The sequence below is a fragment of the Panthera tigris genome, chromosome D4 (assembly GCF_018350195.1).
Source record: "Panthera tigris isolate Pti1 chromosome D4, P.tigris_Pti1_mat1.1, whole genome shotgun sequence".
NCBI classification, from domain to species: Eukaryota; Metazoa; Chordata; class Mammalia; order Carnivora; family Felidae; genus Panthera; species Panthera tigris.
Window position 1 is genome coordinate 87,267,159 of NC_056672.1, and position 14,946 is coordinate 87,282,104.

The window sequence follows — 14,946 nt, forward strand, 5'->3', positions numbered from 1 at the left end:
TCAGTGCGTAAGATTTTTCAAGTTCTGAGTCAGAGCTTCCCCTAAGATGAGGAGTTTGGGCCACACTGAGACAGGCCAGCGTGGGGGGGAGGGGAGCAGGAAACGGGGCGAAGGAAACGTGGGGGTTGGCCGCTTGGAAGCGCATGGATGCGCGAGGGGGCTTTTCGCCCGCCGCCGGGGTAAAGGCAAGGGTTTCAGCGAGGCCTGTCCCCGCTTGGCAACAAATCGGCATCGACCGCAGGACGGGCTTCAGCCTCCCCCGGCGGCTTGGGGTGCCCTGCCCTTCCGGACCCCCTCCTTCCCTCCCTGGGCCCCCTCTGGGGTGCTGTGGTGAGCAAGGGACCGGGCCCCCAGCAGAAGACCACTCCCACCAGGGGAAGTTAGGCAGATGGGGGCGGGGGTGGCGAGGGGGCACCCTGGTCCCCCGAGATGGAGGCCTCGTGGAGAGCAGAGAGGAAGCACGGGACAGGGTGGCGCTGTCGGTCTGGGCCGGCCCAAGTCTGGCTGCGGAGGAGGCGGGCGTCACCCAGGGCCTTGGGGTTTGGGGTGGTCCCCTCGGTTTGCAGTCCTTCCCGGACTCGTGGGAAGAGTGTTGCACAGAAAACCTTTGAAGATATGTGGGAGGAGCGCTTGCTCCTGGCCTTCCAGGCTCCTAGAAGTGGGGAGCTGGGACGCTGAGTGGGGGGAAGGGAACATCCGCCCCGTAAACACCAGCGCCCGGAAGCAGGTGCCTGTGGGGTGAGGGCTCCTGTACCTGCTGCGCCATCCCCAGGGGCTCGGGATGGCGTGGAGAGGGCGAGACGCGGGTGGCCGACCGGCTGGCCGTTTCCCCCTGCTGCAGAGGAGGCTCCCGTCCTCGCCACCGCCGGCCCGTTGGAGCACGTCACTCGTGACGAGACCCAGGCCCAGTGGATCGGGCTCTGGCCCCCAAATTTAGAGAATAAATACATTCGTTTCTTCAGATGGGAGGGTCGGGAGAGTGGGAAAGCTCGTACACTTCACCCCGATCTATAGTGCATAAAAGTCTTCACGGATTGGGGTGGCCAGAGAATTGGGGTTACCTCCCCTTCGGCCCCCAATTCCATCCATCCATCCACTCATTCTTGCAATCAGTCATTCATATAGTTATTCATCCAGTATTTATTGAGCACCTACTACGTGGCAGGCGCTGAGCATAAAGAGGCAAGTTCAGTCTGGGACTGGGAGGGCTTCCTGCTGGAAGCAGCCCAGCTTCTGTGGAAGCGGCCGCGAAGGACAGACTTTTGGGGGCACATTCGGGGAAGCCTCTGTTGGGGGGGCGGGGCGGGGCACCAGCCCTGGGGCAAAGGTGACCTTTCGGAGTGTTTGGGAGTGAGACTTCAGTGCGCCAAGACCTCTCAGTAGCCAAGGTCTCCACAACACAGATGCAAACGTGAGGTTCAGAGAGGTTAAGTAACTCGCCCAAAGGTCGCCCAGCCACTAGATGGCCAGTCTGGGACTCTAACTGAGACCCATCTGACCCCACATAATATACTCTTGGCTGGTGTGACGTAGCATGTACTAGGTCCCAGACGCTGTTTTCAGAATTGTATAAATGTGAACTCATTCAATCCGCGTAAGGGATAGGTGGTTATCTGTTTTCTAGACGGGAGCACCCAAGTACAGAAAGGTTGTAACTTACTCAGGGTCCTGAGCAGTGAAGCTAGGATTCGAACCCCGGGCGGGAGGGGGCGGGCAGGCTGATTCCAGAGTCCAGCTTTTAACCATCGTGCTGGGTGCATCAGCTTCAATACTCTTGGGGGGAACCTGTTCTGGCAGGAGAGAGCCCAGAAGGTCCTGGAAGAGAGGTTGTAGGAACTTCCGCCGAAGTGGGTGGAGTTTGGAAATCCAGCGGGAGGACAAAGACTCGAGCCATTTCCGCGGCGGTTGACGACAGAGGAAAATCGGGCAGAACGTAGGTGTCCAACAAGAGGGGAATGACTAGGGAGGTGGTCTTGGGACCCCCGCGAGGCGAAATGATGCAGCCGCTCACGGTGAGCTTGACGAAGAGGGCGGAGCTTAAATGAACATCAACCAACACGTGCTGAGCCCCGGTCTGTGCGGCTCACAGCAAAAGGGAGTGAATCTTGGGGAACCCGCCCCCTAAAATCGTGAGGTGGTAGTCGTCGCCGACATAATAGCTAAGTGACTTGGGCACTTCCGAGGTGCCAGGGGCGTTGTCCGAGCACGTCAGGTACCGCTGCCTCCGTTTACAGTGAGGCAACCAGACTCCGGGAGGTGAAGCCACGTGTCCACAAGGCTCCCGTGGCTGGTGCGAGGTGGAGCCAGAACTTGAATGCAGCTATTTCCAGAAAGCAGAGGGCGGTCTAGCGGGTTGTCCACTGCACAACTATAGGGGGCACCAGGTACACTATAGTCTATGGGGATGGTGCCCTTGGAGTTGTGCAGTGCACAACCTGTGCAACCGTACATGCTGTCTCTGCTGCGCATGTCTGATCTTAATCCTGGCCTTTTCACCAATGCCCCGTCCCAAAAAGAAAACGTTATTCATGCGCACCGTTAAGTGGACTCAGGTGCAAGCTGGATACGTGTGGACGCGGGCCAAAAAGTCCACAACAAACTAAACCGATAGGCTGGCATGGTGGGATCGACGGGTGATTTTTCTTCTTTCAAAGGTCCTTCAGGGCTGGTCTTTGTTGTGGTTTGTTCCCTCCCCATTAAAAAAAAAGAAGAAGAAAAATTGCAATCCCAGAGCAGCTCCCGCTGATACAACTTTCCGTAACGATGGAAATGTTCCCTGTCTGTGTCGTCCCACTTGTGGCCGTCGAGCCCTTGAAAACGTGGCTCGGGTGACTGCAGAACGGGATTTATGTTGTTATTTCATTCGAATCGGTGTGAACGGAGACGGCTGCGCGGAGCTCGCGGCTACCGCATGGGACGGGGCAGAGCAAGAGCGCCCATCGCTGCTTTTCGTGTCGTGCCTCGCCATCCCCAGCTTGCGGCCCTGAAGCCCGCGGTGTCCACACTTGTGGGTGGGAGAGACTTTGCCGCAAAGTCCGAGCGGGAGCGCCTGGGTGGCTGCGTCGGTTGAGCGGCCGACTTCGGCTCAGGTCACGATCTCACGGTCCGGGAGTTCGAGCCCCGCGTCGGGCTCTGTGCTGACAGCTCAGAGCCTGGAGCCTGCTTCGGATTCTGTGTCTCCCTCGCTCTGACCCTCCCCTGTTCCTGCTCTGTCTCTCCCTGTCCCCAAAATAAATAAAATGTTAAAAAAATAAAATTAAAAAAATAAATAAAATGTTAAAAAAATAAAATTAAAAAAAAAAAAAAACTGGGACAGAGCAAACCATACTGGGCCCTTAGCAGCAACTTCACCCTGGTCCCGAAAGGGTTAACCGGAGCCCCTCTCCTCCAGGGAGCAACCGCTTTGGGGACCGAGAGAGACTAGGCATAAATTGCTTGCCTCATAGCCTGGCTGGGTGACCCGGGTCGGTGACTTCCCCTCTCTGAACCTCCCCATCCCCCACTGAGAACAAGGCTTAATAACGGTGCCTTCCACGTTTCCGAAGGCAGGGCTCTATAACCCAGGGCCAGGCACGTAATAAAGTTTAGTAAACGGAGGCCAAACAGAAAAAGGGAAGGGAAGGGAGGGGAGGCGAAGGGGAAGGAAAAGAAAAGAGAGAAGAGAAGAGAAGAGAAGAAAAAGAAAAGAAACGAAAAGAAAAGAAAACAGAAAAAGGGAAGGGAGGGGAGGGGAGGGGAAGGAAAAGAAAAGAAAGAAGAGAAGAGAAGGAAAAGAAAAGAAAAGAAAACAGAAAAAGGGAAGGGAGGGGAGGGGAAGGGGAAGGAAAAGAAAAGAGAGAAGAGAAGAGAAGGAAAAGAAAAGAAAACAGAAAAAGGGAAGGGAAGGGAGGGGAGGGGAAGGAAAAGAAAAGAAAGAAGAGAAGAGAAGGAAAAGAAAAGAAAGGAAAAGAAAAGAAAACAGAAAAAGGGAAGGGAAGGGAGGGGAAGGGAGGGGAAGGAAAAGAAAAGAAAGAAGAGAAGAGAAGGAAAAGAAAAGAAAACAGAAAAAGGGAAGGGAAGGGAGGGGAGGGGAAGGGGAAGGAAAAGAAAAGAGAGAAGAGAAGAGAAGGAAAAGAAAAGAAAGGAAAAGAAAAGAAAACAGAAAAAGGGAAGGGATGGGAGGGGAGGGGAAGGAAAAGAAAAGAAAGAGAAGAGAAGGAAAAGAAAAGAAAGGAAAGGAAAGGAAAACAAAAGGAAAGGAAAAGAAAGGAAAGGAAAAGAAAAGGGAGGGGGAGGAGTCCCATGTCCTCACCCACAGGCCCAGCTGCAGTGACGAGGGCAGCCTAACAGTCAAGACAGCCTTGGAGCTCCTCTGAGCTGAGCCTCAGACACATTTTCCAGAAGGCCTGGAACTCACCAGCGGGTCATAAAAACCCTCTGGCGGTGCTTTAAAGGTTACCCTCTCTGGGAGCGCGGCGTGGACCCAGAGCCAGGGCTCCGCGAGGTCCCGCCGGCCTCGGGAGAGGGGCTAATGGGCACGGCCTCGGTCTTGCCTGCTCCCTTGGGGTGGGAGGGGGCGACCGGTGGGGACCCCAAGATGGAACAGGGGGCGGAGGGGGCGGGTTCTTCTGGGGCAAAAGAGACTTGGCTTTCCGTCACGCTGACTTTACAGGGTGGGGTCTGCGGACCGGATTCTCCGAGTCCGTGAATCACCCGAACGAGGTTCCATGCAGAATTTTGTGTGCACCTGTGTTTTTCTGGGAAGGACCCGTAGAATTCCTCAGATTCCTCCAGGGGTTCTCAGTCGAAACGGGGGGGGGGGGGGGAGGACCAGTGAGCCAGGGCCTAGGTTTCCCTTGGGGAAAAAAGTCAGAGCGGGGAGAAGGGTTGTCTGTGTCGAGCTCTCGGGGGAGCCCCAGACTGTTCCATCGGGGACGGGGGGGGGGGGGGGGGGCGATGGTAACTCCTCTCACCCCAGCGCACAGATGGTGAAACTGAGGGCCCCGAAGCGAGGGACAGGGGAGTTTTCCCCATTCTCAGATGCTGGGGGGCAGAGGGAGGCAGTCATTTGCTCTCTGGGTGGGCTGCGGGTTGCCCCTCCCCCACTGTCCCCAAGCGTGCCCCATGGCTGGGTCAAGGGTAAGCCGCGTCCGCCCCGTTCCCGGGGAACCCAGGGACGCGGGGAGCAGGGGGTGGGGGGCACACGTGTGTTCTCGGGGATCGCACCTCGCCTCCGGGGGCAGAACGTGGGACCCCAGTGCCTCGCTGGGAGCCTTTGGCCAAGCCAGCGCCCCCCTCCTTGCCGCCATTTCCGCATCTACGAAACTAAAGGCCTTTGACAGATGAGCTGTGAGGGCCCTGCAGGTCTGAGCCCTCGAGAAGACGAGAGTACCAGGCTTGAGGCCCCCAGGGCCGTTGGCGGGTTTTCTTCGGAACCGAGCTCTCCGAACGTCTCTCTCCCTGACCATCAGGGCTCACCGCGGTTCCCAGCAGGTGCCGGCTGCGGGCTTTGCGAGCCCCCCCCCCAGGCTCCTAACTGGGAGGCAGGACCCCACGCTGGCCCCTGAGCGGCAACGTCACCCCGGTCTGGAAGTGGTTAACGAGGGCAGCTTGCCTCCAAATACCAACCCCTTATTAAAATGGAGGTCTGACAATAAATTTGGCATTGGGCCACCAGCCTCAGATTAAAACCAGACGGGACAGACACTGCCCTCCTTCTCTGACCAACTTGTGAGCGGGGGGGGGGGGGGGGGGGGGGGGGGGGGCTGCTCCTCTTCCTCCTGAATGACTCCCCGACTCCCTTCCCTCCTGTGCTCCCACTTTCTGGAGGTGGTTTCGGGGTGTGGGGAGCGGAGGAGGCTGGGCCGACCGCCGATGTCAAGTTTGAACCCTTGGCTCCTGGGCTGCTAAAGCCAGAGGCCTGGGTGCGGGACACAGGAGGAGGCTTGGGAAACCCAGAGCCTTCGAGATGGCCGGCTGTAGCTGACCTTGACCCCCTGGCCCTTTTCTGTGCCTGAGAATAGGACGTAGATATTCTCTGCCCAGTAGCTTTGTCGCTGCTCCCCGCTTGGGCCCAGTGACGCCATTTCTCAAAAGGCTCCTGGGCCTGAGAAGAGGCTTTGGCCTAATCTGTATCTGCCCCCTGGCTTCCCCCAGGGGTGGCAGCCCCCACATGTCCCCTCTCCCATGGAGACGTTCTGCCCCCAGCCTTTCCTGTGTACTTCTTTTTATAGACCAACTTTATTGAGATATACTGCATGGGCCATGCAATTCATCCCCTTAAAAGTGTGCACGCCACTGAGTTTTAATATGTTCACTTGTGCAACCATCGCCAAGATTTTAGAGCTTTCCGGCAGCCCAAACAGAAACCCCGCACCCCTCGGTCATCACCGTCCATCCCCCCCACCCCACCCCACCCCACCCCACCCAGGCCCTAGCAGCCGCCGACGGACATTCTGTCTCTCTAGGTTTTGCTTGTTCTGGACGTTCCTCGTCCTCGGAATCCTTCATTATGCGGCCCTTCCTGGATGGCACGGGCTGCTTTTACGTAGCACGGTATTTTTAAACATAAATAACGTTTTTAAAGGCTCGCCCACATCAGAGCATGAATCAGCACCTCGTTCCTTTTTACGGTCAAAAAACATTCCATTGTGTGGACAGACTACATTCTGTGTACCCAGTCATCAGTTGGCGGGGCGTTTGGGTTGTCTCCAAGTTCGGGCTGTTTGGAGTATCGTGGTGTGGACGTAGGTTTCATTCCCCCCCCCCCCCCCCCCGGGTAGATACCTAGCAGTGAAACTGCTGGGTCAGATGGTAACTCAGAATTTCACATTTGGAGGACCTGCCAGACTCTTCCAGAGCGGCTGCACCATTGGACTTTCCCACCAGCGATGCACGGGGGGGTCCAATGTCTCCAAATTCTTGTCCCCACTTGTTATTATCTGCCTTCTGATTCTAGCCGTCACACTGGGTGTGAAGCGGCATCTCCTTGTGGTTGCGCGCTGCGTTTTCTTGATGACTCAGGACCAGCACTTTTTTCACATGCTTGTTGGCCATTCACATGGCTCCTTTGGGGAAAACGCCGATGCGGACCTTTTGCTCATTTTTAATGGGATGGTTTGCCTTTTTATTGTCGCGTGGAAAGCGTTCTTCATATTTTCTAAATACGATCCCTTACCGAATACGCGACTTGTGGATATTTTCCTCGTTCTCTGGGTTGTCTTTTTTACTGTCTTTTTTTTTTCCTTAATGTTTATTTATTTTGAGAGAGAGGGCGGGGGAGGGGCAGAGTAGAGGGAGAGGGAGAGCATCCCAGGCAGGCTCCGAGCCGTCAGCACAGAGCCCGACGCGGGGCTCGAACCCACGGATGTGAGATCGTGACGAAGCTGAAGTTGGACGCTCAACTGACCGAGCCGCCCAGGCGCCCCGACCCCCTTTTTCACTTTCTTGATGGTGTCCACCAAAGTTTTAATCTTTATGAAGTCTGATTTATCTTCCTTTCTTTACTGGCTTGTGCTTTGAGTTGTCCCATCTAAGTAGCCATTGTCTGGCCTTTTGAAGGGCAGGGGGAACTGGGTTTGGATGCTGGGACTTCCCATTGTTTTCTGGAGGGAGGTCTTCCTTCATTTATATTGAGACATCTTTTTGAGACCAAACTTCTTGCCCAGTCCCCGGGATATAGCAGTGACAAGGCGCACACAGTCCCTACCTCCTAGAGCTGAGCTAAAGGGAAGAGACAAGCACAAAGTGAAGAACCAGAACAGAAGAACAACTTCATTGCAGACGTTCAGGAGAGGGAGACAGCCCAGGAGCCTGTGGCGAGGAGATCTGGCCTGACCCGGGGGCTTGAAAAGCCTTTCAGGGCAGGGAATTTTAGACTAAAAACTGGGTAAGCATGAGGCAGAAGGAATGCAGAGGGAAAAGCATGTGCAAAGGCCCTGAGGTGGGGAGGAGCTCATGTGGTCTTGTAGGGTAGATTCCATTGGTGCACTGGGTTTCTTGGGGTGGGGAGGGGGTCCAGTCATCCTGTGGAAGCGTATGCAGCACCCCAAGACCTTTGTGCATGTGAAGGAGAGGCTCCAGAGCCTAGAGAGACCCTAATGCGTGGCAGCTGCCTCCAGGGCTCTGCTGAGGTTTCTAGGGGACACGGGGGAGCCTCCCCCAGCCTCCTCTAGACTCCAGGGTCGGCCGAAGCCTGCTTAGGCCCCCTTGTAGCCACACCGGTCACTGGCCTGGGGGCTGTGAGGGGAGTATGGGCGTGACAGTCCCAGGTTTCTCATTCCCTCGTTCACCCAGCACTCAAAAAAATATTTGTGAAGAGTTTACCCTGAGCTAGGTCCTGTGATGGGTTCCAGAGAGACAAAACCCAGTAAGTTCCAGTCCCTGCTGGACAAATGACCCCACGTCTACTCTACAGTGTGGCACAGCTATGACAGGGGTCTGGGAGGGCTTCCTGGAGGAGGGGGCATTCTGCTGCTGAAGGTAAAAGTCAGGGAGGGACAGAGGGGGGCGGTGGAAAGCCCAGGAATGGTATGCAGAAGGGGTCCGCAGTGAGGGGTGGGCACGTCCAATGTGAGTACCACCAGCCCTCCTGAGGTCCAGGCCCTGGCTCTGCCCACCAGGGTGGCCTGGGTGGCCCCATCCACTGGATAGAGCCAGAAAGGCCCTCAAGAGAAAGCCTCTGTCCTTCCGTTGTGCTCATCATTGGATTTGCCCAGCCCTGGGCTGGGGGGCGGGCTACCTCCTCTCTCCATTATCCCAGACGACTGGCTACCAGGGATGTATCGAGAAGAGAAAGGGCCGCGGGAGTGGGCTTTCCTTGCTGCGTGACCCCGGGTAGGTCCCGGCCCCTCTCTGGGCCTCCCTCTGCCTTCTCTGTAGGACAGAGACAGCCCTCCCTGCCCGCTCCTCTTGAGGCTGTTGGGGGCCTCCGGGGAGGTGATGCTGGAAAGTCTGCCTGTGTGATCTCACCCGAGGACCCGAGCCCCTCCCCTGTGTCTTAGGCCTGGTCCCTCAGTGTCCGGGACCAACGCCAGCTTGGCCGGACATGAAACCAGCTCTTAAGGTTCCTCGCTTGGGATCCTGGCTGGAGTGGGGCCGGCCGCCTAGGGAAGCCCTTCTCCAGAAGGCTCCAGGGACCATGTTTCTTCTCCTTTCTCCCTCCTCCCCCCTCCCGTCTTTGCTTCCGTTCTTCCTTCGAACGTTGGCCTGACTGGGTGCCGTGCTCCCCTCTGGCCCTGTCTCCCAGGCTGGGCGGCCCGCGCACCCTTCTCTCCTGTGCTTCTCCAGCTGCTGCCTTCCGTGTCCCTCCTCCTGGTTCACCCTAAGCCCACGGAGAGATTCTCAGAATCCCGCTGCGGGAGGAACGAGGGTGCGGGCCTCTTAGGGCCGGTCCCCCCGCCGCGCCAAGGTGTTCAAGAACCTGGGCCTGGTGCCCATCGGCAGGTTCCAATCCCAGCTCCGGCCTTGACGAGTCCTATGGCTTTGGCATGTTGCTGTCCCGTGTGAGCCTCAGGTGCCTCATCTGTAGAATCGTGGGCTAGGGGCCCTCGTGTAAGGCCCATAGGAGGGTTAATGAGGTCATTTCTGTTGTTCCCAGTTTTCCGGGAGATTCCAGAGGCTGGGAGTCGCTAACAGATTTGCCCTGGCCACTCTGCTGGAGATCATTCCCCCTCAGCCACGGGGCTGTAGGCCTCTCACGTCTCACCTGAAGAGGCGACACATTTCCCTTCGGGTGTCCCCTGTTGGCACCGGAGACAGCTAAGGACAGATTCCAGGGTTCCCGTCTGAGCCCCGACAAGGCAGAACCAGGGGTCTTTCAGAGGAACCCTCGTCCCTTCCAGGAGACCTGGGGGGTGGGCCCGAAGCTTTTGCAGGCCCCTCCGGGCCCTCCACCTTCTTTTCTCCAGTCTTCCTCAGACTTTCCCGGCTGTAAATATTTCTGCAGCTTGGAGCTCCTTTGACCAAGGGCCGGTGTTAATTTGTTAAATCCACATCAAGGTCCTGGGGACCCGTTGTTTATTTTTGCGAACGTGTTGGCAGAGATCACATTGGGGGGGGGGGGCGGCGAGGAGAGGGGCTGCTTTTCTGGTCAGAATAAATGCTAATTAATAAAAGTTATTTATTTGGGTTGGAGCTCGCCGCGGCCCCGGGGTCAGGCACAAACTGACTATTTGAAGCAAAAACAAACAGAGGGTGTCTCTCAACAGCTTGAGGAAGGCAGAAACGAAGAGGCTGGGTTTATTTGTCTTAGGAAGAATTTGCAGTTAATTCCCTCCAGACTATTTAGACCCTTAAATTACACGGAATAAGAAAAACCATGGGTGCAGGAGAGAGAAGCCAGGACCACTCGATTATCTGGCTGAGAGCGGAGTTTTTAAATGTCTTTGGCCCTCAGTCAGCTAAATAAATGGTACGTGTGAAATAATTTAATGGCAGAAAACTGTGCACAAGTCATTCCTTTTTTTTTTTATTGTAATGTAACCGGGGGACGAAGTAATTCGGTTTTAAGGGAGAGGGGGTTTTAAGGGAGAGGGAGCGTGGGCGGCGGGCCTCCCCCGTCTGAATACCTTTCTCTCTCCCCCTAGAGAGAGAGAGGCGGTTTCAGGCTTTCTTTTTCAACCCCAGAGAAAAGCAGGACTTTTACCGAACAAAAGGAAACTTGGGGACTGGCCCGACTTGGAAAGGGGGGGGCGGGGCCAGCCATCGCTGGCCTGAGGCTTAGTGAGTATTTATTTCTTTTCCAAATGCTTCAAAGTCCCAGTGTGGAGCCCCCAGGGGGACACACGCCCACCACAATACATTTCTCAGGCGGTGACTCAGGGACTTAGGGTAACAAATATCCAGCACATCCGCTGGGAAGCCGGTGGCCAGCCGGTGGGAAGGCCAGCCGGTGGGTTCGAGCCCCGGGTCACCTTCAGGACGATGCTTCAGTCGTCCTCGGCCTCGGCCGCCTCTCAGCCTCTGCCCAGCAGGGACTACAGACCTGTCTTTCTATTGCGGGCTGGGACGAAGGGACCCAAGGGCCCAGAGAAAGACCCTTGGCTTTCTCATAAGCGACAATGCTAAGGGCAGCCGCTATTTATTGAGCAATTACTATGCTCTCGGCACGGAATTAAGCTCTGCTCCTCTTAGGAACTTTATGTGACTCTGGGCACGCTGTGTGTTGTCCCTTGCCGCTTCCAGAGGTGACGTCTTCCTTCGGAACAAAAGCGGGACCCAGGGACGTACTTCCCACAGTCTGGGATGGAGACCCAAGGGCATTTCCGCACTTAGGCCTCCTAGAGCCAGGACTGAGATTGTGACAGACCCCTGCGTCACCTTCCCTGGGAGCAAGGCGGGTGAGGGAGGAGAGGCCGAGCCTACAGCCCCGGGGCCGGCCGAGCCTCTGACAAACATGAATTCCAACCCAGAGGTGCAACCTTGGCCTCAGTTTCCCTGTGTGTGAAATGGGGTCACACCCCCCAGGGTGGGGGTTAGGGAGCGGGTGGCCCGCTTGGCACCCCCCGTGGCCCCAAACCAGCTTTGGCTGAGCGGCCCCCGTCGGAGCGGCCTTGCTGTGACCCCGGAGAGAGCGGACCCCAGACCAGCGAGGAGCCCAGCTGGGGCTGGTGTGGCAGGTTGTCGGGGACCTGGCGACAAATGCCTTTGCGTGAGGGTTCCGGCTCCAAGTCACTACTCGGTTTAAACCGGCGACGAAAGAGCCCAGTCTCTTCCGACGCCCACTTGGCGGGGCAGAAGCCGAAGAATGGTTTTCATTTAGACACCCTCCGTTTGGGATTGCTCGGAAACTTCTCGAAAAAGTCTCCTTTTTTGGCCGAAATGCCTCCTGCGTTGGGTGTGTGCCCAATCGGCGTTGCCTGAAGGGGGACGGAAGTCGTCTCTGGGTTGGCTGGTGTTCCAGAAGCTTCTGTCCCCGCTTTCGGGGCTGTTGATCACCCCCCGGTTTTCAGTTCATGGGCCCTCGTTGTTTTGGTTTAGATTTCCTCCCGCTCCAGGGGACAGGGATGCGGGGCAGAGACACGGTCACAGGCACCAGGCATTCTCCTCCACTTTTCCGTTTTCCGGCGGGGGGGGGGGGGGGGGTGGGGTGGGGGGAGGGGAGAAGGCTGGAGCCAGGCCAGGGGACGCGGCGGCTCCCTTGGGACCACTCGCGTTCCCCGTCGCTCCCCAGCCTGTGTCTCCTGTGTTTGCAACCATCCTGAACGTCCCGCTGAGCCAGGGCCGTGGGCATGGTGCACGAGAAGATTCTTCGCTGTGGGGGCCTGTTCTCGTCCTGAAGGGTATTTAGCGACAGCCCCCGGCCTCCACCCATTCAATCCCCATGGCACCTCCCGCCCCCCGGTCCTCACAATCAAAAATGTCTCCAGACACTGTCAGATGTCCCCGGAGGCAGAACTGCCCTCAGATGGGAACTTCTGGTCCAAATTCAGCTGTAAGGTCATCTGTTCCCCAGGCATTCCTGAGTCCTGCCTGAGAAGACCCCCTCTTTGCCCCCACGATCATTTACCAGTCCCGTGGACCACTTCAGCCTCAAGTCCAATCAGTGGATTGCCCCAGAGGCAATAAACCCTGCTCGCGTGGGATCTTATTTGAAAGCAGGGACTGAGTGGTAGCCATTGCCGGGCCTGGAATGTTCTAGATGCTCAGCAGAGCCAATACCCGGCATTGTGCAGGGAACACTGAATGTATGAAGGGAACGTGTCGCCGGGGAAAGCAAAAAAAACACAAGGCGTGGACTGAACTCCCAAAGGCCGACAATACGTTCCGTTGTCCAAACTGGGCAAAACAGACCTTCGCCTACACCGCTGGTGGGAAGGCTGGTGCGGGAACCTGGCCACATCTAGCGGTTTTTTGGGGTTTTTTTGTTTTTTATTGGCCCGGCGATTCCCGCTTCTAGGAATCTATCCCAAACAGACACCGGCAAAAATAGAAAATCATGTCTTCACGAGCTTATTCATCATGGCACTCTCAGTTGCGGAAGATTGGAAACACGCCAGAGGCCCATCCATAGGACTCTGGGAGGATAAACCAGGGGACGGTCCCCCAGCCAAGGGCCTGGGGGGGCTGGGGAGAGGAATGTGAATGATTTCTGGGCCCTGGATGGAGGGATCCCTGAGATAGGTGCTAAGTGGGGAAGAGGTGAGGTGAGGGGGCAGGACGTCGTAGGCGACTTTTTGATAGGAAAAATATGGTACGTATTTTATTATATTTGCAAAGAGCGATGCTCCAGCAAAAGCAAAAACGGACCTAAAAAAACTAAGTCCCTACGCGTGGAGGGAGGGGACGCGAGAGAAAATCGAGTATGCAAAACAATCCAAATAAAGAGGGCTGTGTTTGCTGTCTGCGAGATGGAATGTCTGGAATATTATCAAGTAAAAAACAGGGAAGTCGAAGCACCAATGTGTTCAGCACGGTCTCATGCTTGTAAGTTTTTTAAAGGTACATTTGTAATCTGGTAAAGCGCGGGGAGAGGAGGGTACTTCGTGTCACTTTTTTACCCCCTTCTGGTTTTCGAATCCGTTCCTGCCACCAGCAATGACATTACTTTGTTATTATCATGTACGTTTTTAATAAGAAAATCGGATAGGGGAGGAAGGGCTGACCTGGGCAGTGTCGCGGGTGGTGCCCGTGAGCGCGGGAGGGGATCCCACGTGGACCCGGGTGATCCGGAGGGCTGCCTGGAGGAGTGGGCAATGACCTGGGCTCTTGGGGACGAAGAGTCAACAGTTCTGCCCATCGATGTGGCAATAGTGGCTGAATCCCCCCCCCCCCCCCCAACCCGTCCTCTCAAAGGACAGGGTGGACCTAAAACGTAAGGGTTGCTGACCCGGTGCGTTCCCTAAGGTTGTGCTGGGCCTCCTTACCTGAGCCGCCCGTTCTGAACCAGAGGCCAGCACAGACCCTCGGTCGGCTCCTCTGCTGGGATCCACCCTCTGGCTCATTTCCACCTCCTGTGGAATCTGCCTGCTTTTGTTCACTGTTATATTCCCCGTGGGCCCTAGCACTGCGCCGGTCACACAGTAGCTGCTCAGTTAATACGTGTTGAAGAATGAACGGATGGACGAATGAAGGGATGCGTGAAGGAGAGAATTCAAGGGATCTGCTCCCGCCCTCGGGGCTGGACCCTCCATCCATCCGCTGCGGGAGACACAGGGAGAGCGCTCAGCGCACGCTGCCGAGCCAGTGGGGGTGGGGGTGGGGGGTCGGGACCCCCTGGGCACCTCCGGGGGCGGGGCGGGGCGGGGCGGGGCTGCCCCTGCTGACACCCGATCCCCTCCGCAGGTGAGTGTCCGAGCCCCGGGCGCGGCGGCAGCGCCGCCAAGCGGAAGAAGAAGCAGCGGCGGAACCGGACCACGTTCAACAGCAGCCAGCTGCAGGCGCTGGAGCGCGTGTTCGAGCGCACGCACTACCCCGACGCCTTCGTGCGCGAGGAGCTGGCGCGGCGCGTCAACCTCAGCGAGGCGCGTGTGCAGGTGAGCGCCGCGCCCGCGCGGGCGCCCGCGGGAGCGCGCAGCCCCCTCGCCGTCTGGGGGGCGCAGCTGCTGCGGAGGGGCGGTAATTAAGAGCGGGAGCGTCCGAGGCCCGGAGCACCGAGGTTCGAGGTTCGAGGCCAAGCCCTGCCACTTCCCAGCTGTGTGGCCTTGGGCAGGTTACCTAACCTCTCTGGTGCCTCCCTGTAAAATGAGGATCGCGTGGGTCTATTTCCCGGGGTTCTTACGAGAACCGAAGTAGTGGATATATTTGGGAGTTTAAAAAAATTTTTTTTAAATGTTTATTTCTGAGACAGAGACAGAGCATGAGCGGGGGAGGGGCAGGGAGAGAGGGAGACCCGGAATCCTAAGCAGGCTCCAGGCTCCGAGCCATCAGCGCAGAGCCCGACGCGGGGCTCGAACTCACGGACCGCGAGATCATGACCTGAGCCGGAGTCCGTCGCTCCACCGACGGAGCCCCGCCGGGCGCCCCTGG

At 57.1% G+C, this 14,946-nt stretch overlaps 1 protein-coding gene across 1 annotated transcript in view; it reads left to right on the forward strand.

Annotated features, from left to right (window-relative positions):
• The window catches only part of PRRX2 (paired related homeobox 2), a 40,813-nt gene that overhangs the window by 24,083 nt on the left and 1,784 nt on the right, over positions 1–14,946 (forward strand). The window contains exon 2 of the mRNA XM_042965005.1: positions 14,263–14,453. Within this exon, the coding sequence (XP_042820939.1) occupies positions 14,263–14,453 (191 nt within the window). The remainder of the gene's footprint in view (positions 1–14,262; positions 14,454–14,946) is intronic.